Below are 17,288 nucleotides of genomic sequence, written 5' to 3' on the forward strand. Positions count from 1 at the left end.
TTCCATGCTGCACGCCTCGGCTTATGATGGATGATCACTCAACATAGTATAAGGCTGCGCAACCGGATCTAGGTATATTACGTGCTTACGTACCGTAAGATACTTTAGCCTACTTTTTAGCGCTTCAAGTGAAACCTGTCTCCAACCCTGCCCATAATAGCACCACCTTCTCTTCATTTTGTGCTCCTTGTGTTGCACGTACAAAAGCTAAACCTCAAACCCCATTGGAACTGTCTATTGAACGCGATGATGACCTAGATGACAACATGCAACTTCAGAATCAAATGGGGAGCTTTCCGTACCTTCAGCAAGCACTACTGATTGCATGCCTCAGTCTTTTGGCCATTTTTGTGGTCAAGCTCTACAATGCTCGTGTCAGATTCATCGAATTGAGAAAGAAAGGCCTGGTAAGTCACATCTCCCAAGATTGGCATATCTTCTAGAGCCGAGGAACAAGGTACTGAGAGACCATAGTCGATGCCACCGCATCATCCAATATTTGGCCATCTGCTCCTTGCCAACGACCTTCTATCCAAACTCCCCCCAGGCGCACATCCTTCGTATTTGCCCGGGCTGATACGACGAGCCATCCCCGATGTCGGTCAAGTCTTCTATCTCGACATGTGGCCTTTCAATCGTCCTATTCTCATCGTATCTTCACCATCTGTAGCATACCAGTTCACTCAGGAGCATCCGCTACGCAAATCACCAGAAGTTCACAGATGGATGAAGCCATTCGCCAACAACCAAGACCTGGTGAGCTTGGAAGGCCACAGATGGAAAAAATGGCGTAATGTGTATAATCCGGGCTTCAGTGCGAGCCATCTTGTATCCCTGATGCCTCAGATAGCAAAAGAAGTCTCAGTTTTCTGCGATATCTTGAAGGAGCGTGCGCAATCAGGGGCTATCATCCCGCTCGAAGAAGCCACCGTGAACCTGACAATGGATACTATCGGACGAATTGTGTTGTAAGATATTACTCAAGCCTCAACTTCAATTACTAATGATTCAGGGGTAAATCTTTTCACGCCCAAAGGTCGAGCAATGAGTTCGTTTCCGCACTCCGTGCTCAGATCCCGTGGAACCTATATGGGACCGAAATGAACCCTTTGGTCCGATGGAATCCGTTTCGCCCTTTCTTCCAATGGTATTACGTTCAGCTTATGGATCGCTATCTAAGCCGTCAACTTAGGGAACGCTTCGCGGCGCATCGCATTAATGGCCCAGTAGGAGCTGAAGATTGTGGATTCCAGACTGTGATGGATCTTGCGCTGGACAAATACCTTGATCAACAGCAAGTGTCACCTGCTGTTCGTAGCATGGACGCAGAATTTGAAAGACTAGCTATAAGTCAGATGAAGGTGTTCATCCTTGCTGGGCACGACACGACAAGTTCTACCCTTTGCTACATTTTTCACTTACTATCGTCCAATCCCGTGGCCATGCACCGTGTACGAGCAGAGCATGATGAAGTTTTTGGCTCTGATATCACACAAGCGAAAGCTAAGATCACGGCAAATCCACATTCCCTCAACCGGCTAGATTACACTCTCGCTGTCATCAAGGAAACCCTGAGACTCTTTCCAGTGGCTTCCAGCACACGTGATGGAGAGCCAGGGTTCTCATTGACACAAGAAGGCCATCAATACCCAACTGAAGGCTTCACTATCTGGTGTACGCATCAAGCCATGCATCGTGAGCCAGAGTATTGGCCATGGCCGGATTCTTTCGTTCCTGAACGATGGCTCGTGTCAGATGATGATCCTCTACATCCAATAAAAGGGGCGTGGCGACCTTTCGAGTTTGGACCACGTAACTGTATTGGCCAGGAACTCGCATTGCTAGAGCTGAAGCTTGTCATGGTAATGACATTGCGAGAATTTTACGTCACGGCCAGCTATGATGTGGAGAGTCATGATCAAGTAAAGAGCAAATCAAAGACTGTGAATGGAGAGAGGGCATACCAAGCCTTGAAGGGCACTACACGTCCGGCCGATGGCTTCCCTTGCCGAGTAAGATTCGCGGCGCGATGATGAAGACGCTTGCAAGGGCTATCCAACGCCTACTGGAACACTTTTCATTCGATTTTTCTGTGATCACTAGATCAGAGCTATATAGGCAGTAATTCTCTACTTGAGGACTTAATGCAAGACTTGACAAGTTCTCAATTCGGTCAGAGCCATGTGTGCCAATATTTTCATCGAGTGTATAAGAAAATGAGGCAGTATTTATACTTAGGCACATTCTACTGCGATGGAAAATACCATAATCACAACTCCGAAAGTCAACAAATTTAGTGTCTACATGGTTCGCGACCAACATAATTCTTCATCAGAGTCTCCTATAGGCCTGCAGCCGCCGTCTCTACCAATAAAGCGCAACACACTCAGAGAAAGGCTTTGCAGTCAGTTCCGACTTCCTCATAGAACCTGATGACATATCTCCTAGCAGCTATTCCTATTTCGAATGAGTAGCCGTGTCAATGGATGCGGTATAGACGTATAACTCCATTTCATGAATCGCGGAGCGCTCGGATCCGCCAACTTGATGTCATAATTGAGGATGAAATCCGCAAGAATCATCTTCGCGACCACCGAGGCGTAGAATCTACCTGGACTACAAAGGAAGGACCCTGGCGTTAGAAGATAATTTGTGGTGTTATTATTGTTGGTCGGCGTTATGAAGAGGGACACGAAGGGGAAGTGGAAAAAGTGAAGGAGCTCACCAAGCTGTTTTAGGCCCTCCCCAGAGAGTATAAGTCAGGCTGGGACTCGAGAAGCGAGCCGAGGGGTGCATTTTGCCAGTGGAGTCGACGAATCGAAAGCCGTTGAAGGTCTGTGGGTCGTCGTAGTGGGCTTTGTCCTGCATGAGCGCTTCCTGGGGCACGACTATCCAGTTATTAACGGGGACGGTAGTCCCGTCGGCGAACTCGAAGGGAGCGAGCACTTTTCGCGGCATCGTCACTGGGGTTTTTAGGTAAAAAATTTGGAAGCCGGCTTCGGAAATTCAAGACTCACAGATCATGGTAGGGTTGAGTCGGCCTGTTTCTCGGAGGAAGCTATCCATTAGATACATTTGGTCGTGGTCAAATGGCTGATCTTTGTTTCGCTTTGCCGCTGCGGCTTCCTCTCTAAGAGGCCCGAGGTATTCGGGATGCTTGCAAAGGTTATAGAGAGCAAAGCTGGTTATCTGCTGGATTTTAGTACCGTATGGCTGTAATCTCAGGCTACATACCATGGAAAGTTGAATAGCACCGCCGAATAGCAAACCCATTGCATGCTGTGCCAATTTGTTGACTGTTTGCGGAGACTTCTTTCTTGTTCCATCGATTGTCCATTGTAGAAAGTCACGCTGTTGGATTTTTAGTTACGAATTTGCTCAATATGCACCTGTGTACTGACTGGCTTCTCTTGATCTTTTCGAGGATGATCCATTCGGTCCCGTATTGCAGAAGTCACCCTCTCATACACCACCGCCTTGGCACCGGAGCAAGTCATGGCAAGCCATCCGATCGGTCTACGATGGTGAGCTACTGGTACCTAAGGTGCCTTGTTTGATGCTCACGTCTGTAGGCCAGGAGGCGTGAACCGTAGAATCTCCCCCGTGATCATGACGTCGCGCGTGTACCTCATCGCGGTTTCGAGATACGATTGATCATTTGCTTGAGACGATTAGCTTGGAGACTCCTCTGGTCAAAAAGAGGTCATACCAAGATCTTGGCCAACGAGTACTATGTTGTTCAATGTTTCAACCATAGTCTGGCATGTCTTGTGTGGTGAAAATGGTAGCCATCCTGCATGCGTTAGTAAGTATTAAAATTGTTCTCATTATGAAGGCGAGATCTACTGTCGGCACATTTCCCAGCTGGAAAAGCTGCCTCGAACGCCAAGTCTAGCCTCTCCTGCAAGACGGGAATCAAAGATTGTAGATTTTCTCTGAGCGATATTTTCAAGGCGTGGAGGGGCACCACATAGTGAGGATCCTTGGGGTCGAACTTGAAACCGCTGAAGACAAGGTGAGGATGAAGAATCTATCACAGCAACATCTTAGCTATGGCCTATCACCAAAGCCGAGGAAATTTCTCTCTAACCTCATCAATTGCAGCAGTGAACGAGAGCTGAGTGATTGGTGCGTTGGCGACTTCTTCGATCTGCTCGCGATTGGAAACAAAAATATGGTATTTGTCCAAGGTCGGAACGGCAAACAGCTTTCCGCCAGCCTACGGCAAGAGTCAGTTCATAGCAGCATAGCAATGGTGCTCCAGAGCTGGAACCATACTTTGATGTAACCGTTACGAACGATCTGCGATGAAACAATGTGATATGACAGACTTGTGAGCCACTGACCGAAAACGGTAGGCATTCCTGTTATCATTGTCTTTTCGGGACGGCTGAAGATATAAGACGTTATGGAGCGGCGAAAGTGGCCAATCAAGAAGACTAAGAGGAGCCACATCCATTTGGCAAGCAGATAAACAACAAAATGGTGCGTTGCACGCAGAAGGGATCCAGCGAACACTGACACTGTTGGTAAAATCATGACTGAGAGTCGAGCGAGCGAAAAGCTAAAGATGCACCGTAAAGGCTACCTTTTTATAACAAGAAAGGAAAATTGCTAGGCACGGTAGCCTTTAAGGCACAGATGACAGAAATGCCGCTGGAATCGTAGATCTTGTTGCTAAAGCATTCAGCTCCTGGATGTCCGTGTTAGTCACGGCCGCACGAGATGCCGTCATGTTTGATGAGCAGACCAAATAGGGCACGATCAAAGCCGTCAATTTCAAAGCCGCTCTGTCCTTTTTACGGATATCAACTCACAAGGAGCCTGGCTGGCAACCCTCGTACGGCAGTGCATGCATTTCGACTAAGCGGTAAGATTCCATAGGAGAACTAAGGATGTACTCTTGAGGTGCTGTTGAAGCAGTGTGCGGAGCTGATAGTGAGCGGCTTTCGAACTGCATGATACCGTCATAGAGATATCACAAAGAAGCTCGAACAAGGCTGCTCAAGGACAAGGTAAGCACTAAAGAGCCGCCTTCCACACGCTGAACAATTCCTGGCCGGCATTCGACACGGACTGGAGGCGCTCCAGTCTGGATTCTTCTTCTGCACCTCTGCGCCTCATAGCATTTGAGAACTCCGAAGGCTTTGATCAGTTTCACTTGTCCATCTGCATGAGGTGAATCTCGGATATAAAGCCGCTTTTCCACGACAGAGTACATCTAGATTTCAGGCATTCATGTACTCCAGAGTAGCATGTATTCATCAGCTAATGTGCACCTAATTCGCCTTACAGAATCTTGGTAAGGGGCACTACGGTCAAGTTTCAGTATGACAATTGTGATAGTCATGATGCCCCTGCTACCTCGTGAGCCCACCTCGTCCGGAGCCAGTCTCCACGCGCTTTCAACGATTGCCAACTTTTGAACAGAGATAAAAAAGCAAGGGTTAGCCTTATACCTCGTCCATGACCGTGCCTAACGTCCTCATGCGGCTATGCCTGCATTCGCTGGCAGTGTAAGTTTAGACGATGAATGTCAGAGGTGAATTTTCAGGAGTGGACGCATAAAGGGTACTGACAGGAGCTTCTCGGCATTGACCTGGACGTTAGTCTCTGGCTCGTTGAAAGGATGTAGTGGAGGCGGGAAAAAGGGGCCTTCCTGGAGCCAAATCAAGGTGAGGCTGGATATTAATGTACATTTGCATGTTCATGTCAACGCCCACTAGTTGTTCATAAAGATATAAGCGCCATAGCGGCTAAACTAATTGGAGGTAAGGTAGGTCGAGTACAATGTGGGGCACGATTTGGTATTTCCTCGTACCAGGCTGTGTATTATTGAATTTGTATCATTCACACTATTGGCGCAGTCTTAGCATCCATTCGGGTCCAATTAAGAGTAGGAAAACGGGTATTCGGATCGGCACGGTTGCGGAGCTGGATACCTAAGATCTGCGACCCCCGGACTCTTCCGGCAAGGCGTAAGGCTACAAAACGACATTAAAGAGATGCCTAATCCATACCCTACGCCTGCTCACTTCATCTTACTTGCAGTAGTGCCGTTACACAAACCATGTGAGGGGCAGAAATGCCCGTACTATCATATCAATGGGCTTCGGCTGCAGTCAGACGCTGCGCATTCCAGCACATAGCACATTCAAACTCCGCTGCAGTCTAGACGATGCTCATATACTGCATATTCGACGCTGATTACATGGCTCAACAAGGTAGAGCCGCTCCAACCATTTGCGTATGGTAAGCGAGGGCAAAACGAAAATGGAGTCAAAAAATCGCGACGTGCAATTCTATCGGATCGATACGCCCGTTTCATGGAGATTACTGCTTTCGTAAAGCACTCTAGCATCGGTACTCGTGGTCTACACACATACTACGGGACCGAGTGTCATGACTTTCCACTAACGTCAGCGTGTCAGGTTAATGATCAGCATTCATCGTCAGCTTCCTATTATTGCGTCGTAAGGCTACACGAGGCTTGCAGGATCCTGGGAATGCTTTCACCAGCTGTCATCGGACATCGCCCTTAGTACTTCCATGGAAGTTCTTTAAGAGCTTGCACCTTCACTTTATGTTGTAAGTTCCCAAGGTTCTTGCGAGAATCTACTGAAGACTATTCCAGGCAGATAACATGACTTCACCTGCAGAGGAAGCTGCTTTCGAAAACTACCCTCTTCAACCTCCTCCAGCGGGGCAAACGTCAAATTTTACTGATCCTGAATCTCGAGGGCCCACCATTGTCATCCTCTGTTCCGTCTTCATTGGCCTCATGTGGCCAATACTCATATTGAGGCTTTACAGCAAAGTGTGGGTGATTCGTAAATTTGGGTGGGATGATGGTAGGAGCTCGGGATTCTATTCTCCATACCTTTGCTTACATGCCAGCGTAGCATCCGCCTTGCTTGCTGCAGTATGCACCGTCTTTATTGCAAAATTGACAACGGTAGCTCTGACACCCACTAGGTAGGCAATACAGCTTTCGCAGCGTCCGCGATATGGTGTATACATGACAAGGTTTTTGGGCCACATGAGTGGGACGTCCGAGCCATATTGCTTACGTCCGACGTAGCCAAGGTCAGTTCCCTCGATACTTGAAGAACTCTGTCTGAAAAGAAAACGTAAAAGGTGCAAGTTCTTGGATCAGGTGCAATTCTCTATTCTCTGAACATGTTCTTTGCCAAATTGGCCTTGTTCCTTCTATACCACCGCCTCTTCGCCCTCAACCGCTGGACAAGGATCGCGATCTACTTCGGTGTCGCTTTGAACGGTCTCTTCTATCTCGCATCGTGTATTACCCTTGTCATTCTTTGCATTCCTAGGCAAAGAGAGAATTGGGCATCACCGACATACGCAGCTCGATGCTATCGCGCAGAAGTCACGGGCGTTATCCAAGGCATCTTTGGTCTGTTATCAGATATATATATCTTCATTCTACCACTTCCAGTCCTGTTCAGGCTACAGATGTCACTCAAGAAGAAATTAGGAATTACTGCGGTATTCTTTACAGGATTGATGTAAGGCTTTGCCCATCCTGCCCTGATATATTCATGGAATGGACCGACAAGTTCATGCTATAGCATGTGCTAATGGAGGATCCAGTGCGATTGCCGCCAGCTCCATTGGTCTGTATTTCCGTATTCCCGAGTCGGTAAATTCGGATCTTACTTGGAATGAACCTCCGGCTTCAGGGATGGCGTAAGCGTTCTCATCTTCCCGTACCTTCTGGCTAATGCATTGTGTGAAGTATGGTCCAATGCTGACATAAAGTATTAAAGTGTCGTGGAAGCAACGGCTGGTGTCATTTGTGGCTCAGTGCCGCATCTTCCAGCACTCTTCCGCCGATATTCTCCCCAGTTCTCCTGTATCACCCATCTTCTACGCTTAAGTTACAGGAGTAGATTCAAGAAAAGAGATGCAAATCAGTCACCTGATACCAGGACTGCTTCGTCTAAGAGACCAACGCAGCAGAAGCTCCAAGTAGACACAGAGGTTCTGGGGTCAATCAAGGGGTAAATTGATCCTTCCTTTGTCGCCCCTTGATACTTAGATCTTCTCTGTTCATATACAGTGGAGAAAACTGCTAAGTTCAAGATAGGGAGGGAAAATTTCTCAAATCAGGAAGGTTCTCAAGGATCTGGGGCAACAGATCTCCGACAGCACTTACCAGGAGAGAGACAATTATAGACAACTCCGGCCCAACAAGGCGTGATTACTACGAGATGGGAGAACTTTCCAACCAAGTGAGCGAGCCCGAGAGTTCCTCGGGAGATGCACCTTCTCACCAGACATCTCAACTTCCGGCGCATAAGCCAGAGGCCCCAGAGCAAGCTACCGTTGGCGAGCCAGCAACTCGACCCGGATACTGGGATATGTTGAGCATCTTCCGTTCGACCAAAAAAGACTCTACACACCCATCTGGAACATATCTAGGATCTCAATCTGGTCATAGATAGTACGCTATGACAACTTGCCTTAGTCTGGCGGAGCTCAGGCCCGCTCATCAGACACAGGTTCTTGATCGATGTGTGAGGCATGGCATCATGGATAGGATTTCATCGTCCTCATCGTCGTCAGGTTCTCGGTCGTCTGCAATACATCAATTTTTGTCTAGGGATGAAGCTGTACTCGGGATTTGTGAACATTATATCGAGCCAAGGAGCTTCAAATACTTGACCTCCAGGATAGAACTTTGTCTATTGAAGGACGCTGGAAAGGGTGACCGGGCAGCTATTCGAGCTGGACAAGAATTTAGCGCTAGTCCAAGGCAGTACCCTGGCTTGGAGCCACGATAAAAAGTCACAAGTCAAATCATTGTCTGCGAAGTCTATTTGTGTCGCTGAACACTTTGAACGGCAATTTCCTTCTAATCTTGCGAAAATAAAGTCTTCCGTATCGTAAACAAAACCGCTTATATTTAAACTGTTGAGTGAATCCTAGTATGGTCATATCAAAAAATGATCTCGGAACGGCCGGTGGAGCATGCGCTGCGAATTTCTGATACAACTGTAAATCTAGCCTTTTTAGGAACAATAGCGTTCTAGGATTTTGTACGACGAGTGGAGACTGACTTGATGATCTTCTGCTAATAAACAGTAGACCACACTATATAGAATGAAAACAAAGAAGAGAGAACAAAAGAAGAGAGTCATCCGCGGTACCACGCTCTCATCATCAAACCTCTTTAATCATTTGACTATATACTCCTACTATTATGATCGTGTGTGCAAAAATCTCAAACCGACTCTGGCTTTCTGCACAGGGCTCACCCCGACATATCTCCATCAATTTTCCGACGCGGCACTTCTTCCTAAAATCTGTGATGAAAGCCGTAACACGTTACTTGAGGTATCCCCTATCCGAGAGTAGTGAGATCACTCACAACATGCCGCTGCTGGTAAAATGTCTTCCGGTGACTAGTGGTATGGAAACGGCGAGCCTATCTGCACGTCAATTCTGCTGTTGCTGAGACACAAGGCGAAAAGATCCATGAGCGAAAGACTGACGTGGTCTGCCGAACAATTCCACAGCAAGCGATATCGCCTTGAACCATGTCCGTACGAGCACCAGCGTGGGCAAGACTGCCACAAGAGCGAGTAGGATGTGCAAGTTATCGCGGAGGATGGAGAGGACCGGTTCAGGGGTGAGGATGAGCATCATGTCCATCGAGTTTATTCGAGAAGACGGGGTTTCCTCCCCCTCTGTTAAGTATTTCAATATCGGAGGTTAAAGATTGAATGAGATAATAAAGAAGCGAAGGCGCGAAACTCTGTCTCAAATTCTGGGCTCAAGATTCTGCACTAGGGTGACATAGCTGATCAGCACTTTGACTCCTACGACAAGACAGTCTCGTTGTGCTGGCAATGACCAGTTGCTCATGCTATAGGACAAGGCTAAAAGACACTACTCCACGCCTCATGCTACCGCGAGGCAATGAGAACGGATACGTGGAAGGGTACGCTATCTTTGATAGATGTGAGAGAATGCGATTCGGTAGATCAAGTAGAATTATGCGCAGTGGTTAAGTGGATTTTGAAACAGAAGGGAGAAAATTATGGGGATGATTACCAGGCTTGGAAATTCCCTCATGTACAGCATACGTATTTTTAGACACATGCCCACCTGTAAAAGCGTGGAAGACAGATGATATCCAAAGATTACACCGCTGCGGTCGACCCTTCGAGAAATTATCTCCGATCAGCCTTGCAGAGCTCAGCCTTGCAGGGAAGGTGATAAGTATCTTGGTCCGTACTGTTGTACAGGAAAAGTAAAGCAGGTTTTCAGGGCGTAGTTTAGTTCCGGGCGCCAAATGTCACACCCTCTTTAAGGTTCCCGAGGTGCCGGTGCATTAGTCCATATACTACCACCACTACTGTACCTCCTACTTTCAGCTCATGCAATGTCAATATGATACTTTTGCTGATAAATGGGAGAAACCTTTGCGCAACTTCTCCGTTGCCATGCAGGAAGACTCTGCGGATCTGCCTTGTTTAGGTGGTATTCATCCTTGGACTTGTGTTGTCCTTTATCTTATAGGCTCATAAGCAATGAGAAAGGCTGAAACCCCTTGCATCGACAAGTCTCATAGGTTTGATCTGTCATGAACGTTGACTTCATGTACTTTACGGAGCATGTATTGTATTGTATCGCCCCAGCTGTCACTTCTGATTGGATCATCTCATTGCGAAAAAAAAAATCCGACCCAAACAACTCCTGCATCATTTTGCATCAAGAAAGCGCATAGAACCAGCTGACATGGCACCCATGGAAGCCTGTTCAGCCCGAATGTCTCTTCTCCACCCATTTCAATCCGTACACTAACATGTGAGGCAGATATAGAAAGACAATCTAGCTAGAGCCTGGTGGCTATGTCTCGACCTACAGGGAATGACGGGTCGAAGCGACTATTCTATGCGCAGGTTCCCCATTGCAGGATTATGTTTACCTTAGGCTGTTTGATTTGCTACACAAATTGGTAACAAATATGGGAATCCTTTCTGATCTGTTAGTTACCACGCCGCGTGTGTAATCTACTTTGCAACTCTGTCACAGAGCAAGCCTTCATTGAGTCTCGACGAATGCTACTTACACCTGAAACCTCTATGATTTCTTGTCACCACGACACTTACGATGGAAAAGATCGAAACAATCTCAGCAGACCCTCATCAGGCGGAGCCGAGCATGCATTCATCGCTAGCACTCCTGTTAAAAGCGGCGCTATTAACGGTACGACCTGAAAAGGAGCCGTAATGAGAAGGCGGGGGTCAGCTGGAAGGCTGTCTCGCTCTCGATATCGGTTTCGGTTTCGGTTTAGTTTATAAAAAAGCAGTTTGGATCCATTGGCTGAAGAAGCTAAAACGGGACAGAGGTAAGTTGACACTTTTGATCTCACGCGGGTTGCTTTATCATGCATGTCACACTGCATGCATGAATGGACGGATGGATAGCACTAGAAGCCGCTCCTAGTGAGCCACTTGTCTGTTGACAGCGTGCTGCCTATGTGGGGAGTGGTCAAATGGTGCAGCTGTGACTCTACAGCGCGCCAATCCTATTAGTTGATATGAATGAGCTCCTTACTTGAAACTTGACATGTGTATGCTGTATCTCACATAAGAAAATCAGCTGACTTCGAGTTGCTTCAATTGTAGGGTTTTGCTCATGAGGTATTGCGTGTCCACCTGAACAAAAGTTCCTGCTTTACAGGCTAGTATATGGTATGTCATGTGAATATCGACTTTTCAGCCTTACTGCCAGTGATGTTTACGTTGAGAGAACAAGAAGCAAATTACACAGGTTAAAGTGGCGACCACCTTTTTGGTCTGGTGGATTGACGAGCAATTTACGACTGCGAATGCAAATGTATGTAGTCTCACTAATTCAGTATTTAGTGATCTCTTAGCCGAAGTTGTGGTAGTCGAAAACGAAATATAACTACGCTTGTAGACGAGGGCTTCAGATACAGACTAACCATGTGCCCTCCCACCACCATGGATAGCTCAATGCCAATTGAAAATTCAAAGTCTCCTTCTCTCGCACTCATGTCTGACGCTGGAATCATCGCTCAACTTTTAGAACTCCAGCCGGTGATCGGCTCTGAAAGGAACGTTTGGGCCTTCTGGAACAGAGGTCTTTCAAACTGTCCGGCCTGGTGCCAACGTAACGTTGTCAGCTGGGTTCGCCGACTCGCACCATCATGGACCGTCCGCGTGTTGGACTGTGTCGAAGGATCTCCGGTCCACATCTCGAAGTACGTCGACGACTCATTCTTCCCTGAAGTCTTCAATCAGCAGAAACTGGCCGGTCCACACGTCGGACCTCATACCGCCGATCTGGTGCGCCTGCCGCTGCTTTACCTTTATGGCGGCGTCTGGCTCGACGTTGGATTTCTCCTCTTCCGAAGTCTGGACGATCTCTGCTGGAAGATGCTTGCGGATCCCACCCAACCATTTGAAATGGCCGGATTTAGGATCGCGTTTAGCGCCGAGCGAAACGCCATGTTTAACGGCTTCATTGCTGCCCGGAAAGGCAACTCCTGCATCAAACACTGGCACGACATCTGCCTGGAGGTCTGGCGCGGCCGCACTACAACTTTCAGTCGAGATTTCGAGCTTTCTTAAAACTCCGGATCTATGCTAATCTCGAAGCGAGATTTTAAAATATATCTCGTTATTTTAATAAACTTTGAATATTTCTAAATAATCTCTTTAGACTTTAATATTATATATTAAATTCTAAATAAAATAAAGTATAAAGTATAATATCAGTATATATAAAAGAATAAGGTAGGGCTGAGCTTGGAAACCTTGAATTTGTATGTGCAGCCAATCATCAATTCGGGTCCTGTACGCTTTTTGGTTAGACCGGCTGAGTCAGCCCGGTAGCCCTCCCGCGCCTCCTCATCAAAAATTTGTGTGTAGAAGTTTTACACTTTGAAGTACTCAGCTTGCGATACATACAGTTACTTCATAATTCCTCAAATTGTAGAGCTCGCTTTGCGCTTTCTAACGCTGTAAAAATAATAAAGTTTGGCCTACTATTGGTGGATTAAATGGATATTCAAATATGGTAGTCATGGTAGTCACACCAGACGCGTCCGGGATCGGATAATAATCCTTCCACCTGTTTGTGTAACCATTCTTCTTCCACCATTCTACCAATTCTACCAATTCCATCAATATGAACACAATCGTCTTCGGTACCCCTCGCCCAAAGGTTACTCAACGTCTAAGGCACGTACACCCCTTTGCCCGCCTCTTAGAGCCCCTACTGACGCCCCTAGGCCACCCCTCGGCGAATCCGCTACTGCTGGCAATCGAGGCCGCAAGCGAGCCCAACACGTCCTCCCCTATATACTCCTCTCAAGCCAGCGATGGTGCCTTCCAACCCAGCGATGCTACCTCCCAAGACGCGTCTTCCTCCCCTATCCGTTCTTTATCACCCTGTTTTGAAGCCTCTCAACGCGTGTTAGATCCTAAATATCGTCAAGAAGAAGCTCCTAAAAATATGATAATCACACCAGACGCGTCCGGGATCGGATAATAATCCTTCCACCTATTTGTGTAATTATTCTTCTTCCACTATTCTACCAATTCTACCAATTCCACTAATATGAACACATTTACCCTCGGTACCCTCGCACTCAGTTAAACAAGAGGAGGATCTACAACAGGCGAATGCGGAGAACTCTACGGAGAATATTGCGGAGATAGTCATCAGCAGCAGTGACACAACAGGCCTACTCTCCACGGTCTCACACCAATCCACTCAGCCAGTGCAAGAGAAGTCAATACAGCAGGCGAATGCGGAGAACACTACGGAGAAACCAAGCGGCAACAAGGCCCCCAGCACCAAGAATACGGCTCAGCTCTCCAAAATCCCACGTCATATGCTCTCCACGATTCCATATCAAATCATCACTCAGCAAGCGGAGAACACCACTGCAACTTAGCCTGTCATCCCCACTACATTAAGGAGTAAGAGGAGGAACTACAATAGGCAAATGCGGAGAACACTGCGGAGAACACTATGGAGAACACTGCGGAGAAACTAAGCGGCAACAAGGCCCCCAGCACCAAGAACACGGCTCAGCTCTCCACGGTTCCACATCAAATCATCACTCAGCAAGCGGAGAACACCACTGCAACTTAGCCTGTCATCCCCACTACATTAAGGAGTAAGAGGAGGAACTACAACAGGCAAATGCGGAGAACACTGCGGAGAAACCAAGCGGCAACAAGGCCACCATCGTCAAGAACACGGCTCAGCTCTCCAAGATCCCACGTCATATGCTCTCCACGGTTCCACATCAAATCATCACTCCGGAACGATGTATATTTGGACGAATTGAAACCGTCCGATGTCTACAGCTATTTCATTATTCGAAAAATTTCACTGCGGCAGGAGATATTGTGGGATTCACACCACTAATTGGCACGTTATCTCCATTTCTTTCCGGTATTTCGATACTTCTTGCCATAAGGACATGGTCTTTCTCTGTTTTTTATAGGCAATTATTACACCTTCCTAATTAGGCCTTAGCGCGCCTCTCTCCGCACATATGTGCCTGTATACTACATAGATTAAATCAATTTTATAGTAGTGGAAGTAGGTCAAAAACGCACAGCAAGCGATCAGAGTTCGATTTAACTTAGAAAAATCCAACTCCATGAATTTAATTCATGGGCCTTTACTTGTTATAGTATTATAATTTAAATTAAAGTATAAGATCTAATTTAAAAAGATAATTAAAAGATATATAAGATTATATTTAAAGAATATTATAAAAATATTATAAGAATAATAGTTTTAAGCTAATTTAATTAATACGCTTAATAGAAAGAATAAAATATTCTTATTATCTCGTTAAGAAAAACTTAGTTTAATTTAATCTTATTCTATTAAAATCTTATCTCGAAATAAAGTAATATTAAATATTTTAAAACTTATCTTATCGCGTTTTATTACGTAGTATAATTAGATTATTAAATAAATACTTCTTTCTTAAATAAAAATATATCTAATTAACGATCTATAATAATAGAAGTAAATATTATATTATATTTATACAAGTAAAGGCCCATGAATTAAATTCATGAAGTTGGATTTTTCATTTTTCTAAGTCAAATGGAATTTTAGCCCTAGCCCTAAGTCAAATCGAACTCTGATCGCTTGCTGTGCGTTTTTGACCTACTTCCACCACTACAAAATTGATTTAATCTATGTAGTATATAGGCATATATGTGTGGAGAGAGGCGCGCTAAGGCCTAATTAGAAAGGTATATCAAGTGTGGAGGATTGAAACAGAGAAAGGCCATATCCTTATGGCAGGAAGTATCGAAATACCGAAAAGAAATGGAGACAACATGCTAATTAGTGGTATGAATCCCACATTATCTCCTGCCGCAGTGAAATCTTTCGAATAATGAAATAGCTGTCAGAGCAAGACATCGGACGGTTTCAATTCGTCCAAATATGTATCGTCCGATGTTCCTCCTGCAGAGGCCCAATTGGCTATGATCGTCGCAGTAGATCCTCCTCTTGTGACGTTATTATAGTTCCTCCTCTTACTCCTTAATGTAGTAGGGATGATAGGCCAAGTTGTAGTGGTGTTCTCCGCTTGCTAAGTAATGATTTGATATGAAACCGTGGAGAGCATATGACGTGGGATCTTGGAGAGCTAAGCCGTGTTCTTGACGATAATGGCCTTGTTACCGCTTAATTTCTCCGCAGTATTCTCCATAGTGTTCTCCGTAGTGTTCTCCGCATTTACCTATTGTAGTTCCTCCTCTTACTTCTTAATGTAGTGGAGATGATAGACTAAGTTGCAGTGGTGTTCTCCGCTTACTAAGTGATGATTTAATATAGAACCGTGGAGAGCATATGACGTGGGATCTTGGAGAGCTGAGCCGTGTTCTTGACGATGGTAGCCTTGTTGCCGCTTGGTTTCTCCGTAGTGTTCTCCGTAGTGTTCTCCGCATTTGCCTATTGTAATTCCTCCTCTTACTCCTTAATGCAGTGGGGATGATAAATCAAGTTGCAGTGGTGTTCTCCGCTTGCTGAGTGATGATTTGATGTGAAACCGTGGAGAGCATGTGACGTGGGATCTTGGAGAGCTGAGCTGTGTTTTTGACGATGGTAGCCTTGTTGCCACTTGGTTTCTCCGCAGTGTTCTCCGCATTTGCCTGTTGTAGTTCCTCCTCTTGCTCCTTAATGCAGTGGGGATGATAGACCAAGTTGCAGTAATGTTCTCCGCTTACTGAGTAATGATTTGATGTAGAACCGTGGAGAGCATATAACGTGGGATCTTGGAGAGCTGAGCTGTGTTCTTGGTGCTGAAGACCTTATTGCCGCTTGGTTTCTCCGCAGTATTCTCCGCATTTACCTATTGTAATTCCTTCTCTTACTCCTCAATACAGTGAGGATAATAGATCAAGTTACAGTAATATTCTCCGCTTACTAAGTGATAATTTGATATAGAACCGTGGAGAGCATATAACGTGGGATCTTGGAGAGTTGAGCCGTGTTCTTGACGATGATAGCCTTATTGCCGCTTGATTTCTCCGTAGTATTCTCCGTAGTATTCTCCGCATTTATCTATTGTAATTCCTTCTCTTACTCCTTAATACAGTAGGGATAATAAGCTAAGTTATAGTAATATTCTTCGCTTACTAAGTAATAATTTAATATAGAATCGTAAAGAGTATATAACGTGGGATCTTAAAGAGCTAAGCCGTATTCTTAACGATAATAGTCTTATTATCACTTAATTTCTCCGTAGTATTCTCCGTAATATTCTCCGTATTTGCCTATTATAGTTTCTTCTCTTACTTCTCTTCTTATAGAGTATTAAATTAAGTAACTAGCTAAGTAGCTAACTAAGTAGATAAGTAAGTAATTAACTAACGATCTAACTAAGTAAATTACTAAGCTAATAGAGTAGATAGTATTAATTAAGCGACTAATCGAGTATCGCTAACTTAGAAGAAGTATATAGAGGAGAATATATCCGTTTAGACTCTTTTTAAGAATCTTTTAACGCGTTTATAAGTAGTAGTAAATAGAGAGCTATTAAGCTCGCTTACGGCCTCGATTATTAATAATAGCGAATTTATCGAGAAGTAATCTAGAGACGTTAGTAAGGAGCTCTAATTTATCGAGAAGTAATCTAGAGACGTTAGTAAGGAGCTCTAATTAGACGAGAGATATCGAAGACGATTATATTTATATTAGTGAAATTAATAGAATTAATAGAATTAATAAAATTAATAGAATTAGTAGAA

General features: G+C 45.4%; 6 protein-coding genes across 6 annotated transcripts; 4 read left to right on the top strand and 2 right to left on the bottom strand.

Moving 5' to 3' along the window:
• Positions 1-266: 266 nt before the first annotated feature.
• HO173_005944 (uncharacterized protein) lies at positions 267-2,033 on the top strand (the record flags this gene model as incomplete). Its single annotated transcript, XM_037307856.1, has 3 exons — positions 267-407; positions 475-968; positions 1,013-2,033. The coding sequence occupies 3 exons, from the start codon at positions 267-269 to the stop codon at positions 2,031-2,033; spliced, it is 1,656 nt and encodes a 551-aa protein (XP_037165116.1).
• Positions 2,034-2,444: 411 nt separating this feature from the next.
• HO173_005945 (uncharacterized protein) lies at positions 2,445-4,539 on the bottom strand (the record flags this gene model as incomplete). Its single annotated transcript, XM_037307857.1, has 10 exons — positions 2,445-2,616; positions 2,726-2,963; positions 3,018-3,189; positions 3,235-3,351; positions 3,402-3,516; positions 3,565-3,661; positions 3,710-3,793; positions 3,847-4,030; positions 4,091-4,219; positions 4,279-4,539. 10 exons carry the CDS (start codon positions 4,537-4,539, stop codon positions 2,445-2,447), a joined length of 1,569 nt encoding a protein of 522 aa, XP_037165117.1.
• A 2,104-nt stretch (positions 4,540-6,643) lies between these two features.
• Positions 6,644-8,465, top strand: HO173_005946 (uncharacterized protein; the record flags this gene model as incomplete). The annotated part of the gene is made up of 6 exons (XM_037307858.1): positions 6,644-6,922; positions 6,976-7,086; positions 7,138-7,526; positions 7,612-7,707; positions 7,788-8,021; positions 8,108-8,465. The coding sequence occupies 6 exons, from the start codon at positions 6,644-6,646 to the stop codon at positions 8,463-8,465; spliced, it is 1,467 nt and encodes a 488-aa protein (XP_037165118.1).
• A 960-nt stretch (positions 8,466-9,425) lies between these two features.
• On the bottom strand, positions 9,426-9,675 carry HO173_005947 (uncharacterized protein; the record flags this gene model as incomplete). Its single annotated transcript, XM_037307859.1, has 2 exons — positions 9,426-9,448; positions 9,516-9,675. The coding sequence occupies 2 exons, from the start codon at positions 9,673-9,675 to the stop codon at positions 9,426-9,428; spliced, it is 183 nt and encodes a 60-aa protein (XP_037165119.1).
• Positions 9,676-11,996: 2,321 nt separating this feature from the next.
• HO173_005948 (uncharacterized protein) lies at positions 11,997-12,626 on the top strand (the record flags this gene model as incomplete). Its single annotated transcript, XM_037307860.1, has 1 exon — positions 11,997-12,626. The coding sequence occupies one exon, from the start codon at positions 11,997-11,999 to the stop codon at positions 12,624-12,626; it is 630 nt and encodes a 209-aa protein (XP_037165120.1).
• A 559-nt stretch (positions 12,627-13,185) lies between these two features.
• HO173_005949 (uncharacterized protein) lies at positions 13,186-13,957 on the top strand (the record flags this gene model as incomplete). Its single annotated transcript, XM_037307861.1, has 2 exons — positions 13,186-13,381; positions 13,653-13,957. The coding sequence occupies 2 exons, from the start codon at positions 13,186-13,188 to the stop codon at positions 13,955-13,957; spliced, it is 501 nt and encodes a 166-aa protein (XP_037165121.1).
• Positions 13,958-17,288: the final 3,331 nt, after the last annotated feature.

This window comes from Letharia columbiana, assembly GCF_014066305.1.
Source record: "Letharia columbiana isolate WasteWater2 chromosome Unknown Sc0000017_s0, whole genome shotgun sequence".
NCBI lineage: Eukaryota > Fungi > Ascomycota > Lecanoromycetes > Lecanorales > Parmeliaceae > Letharia > Letharia columbiana.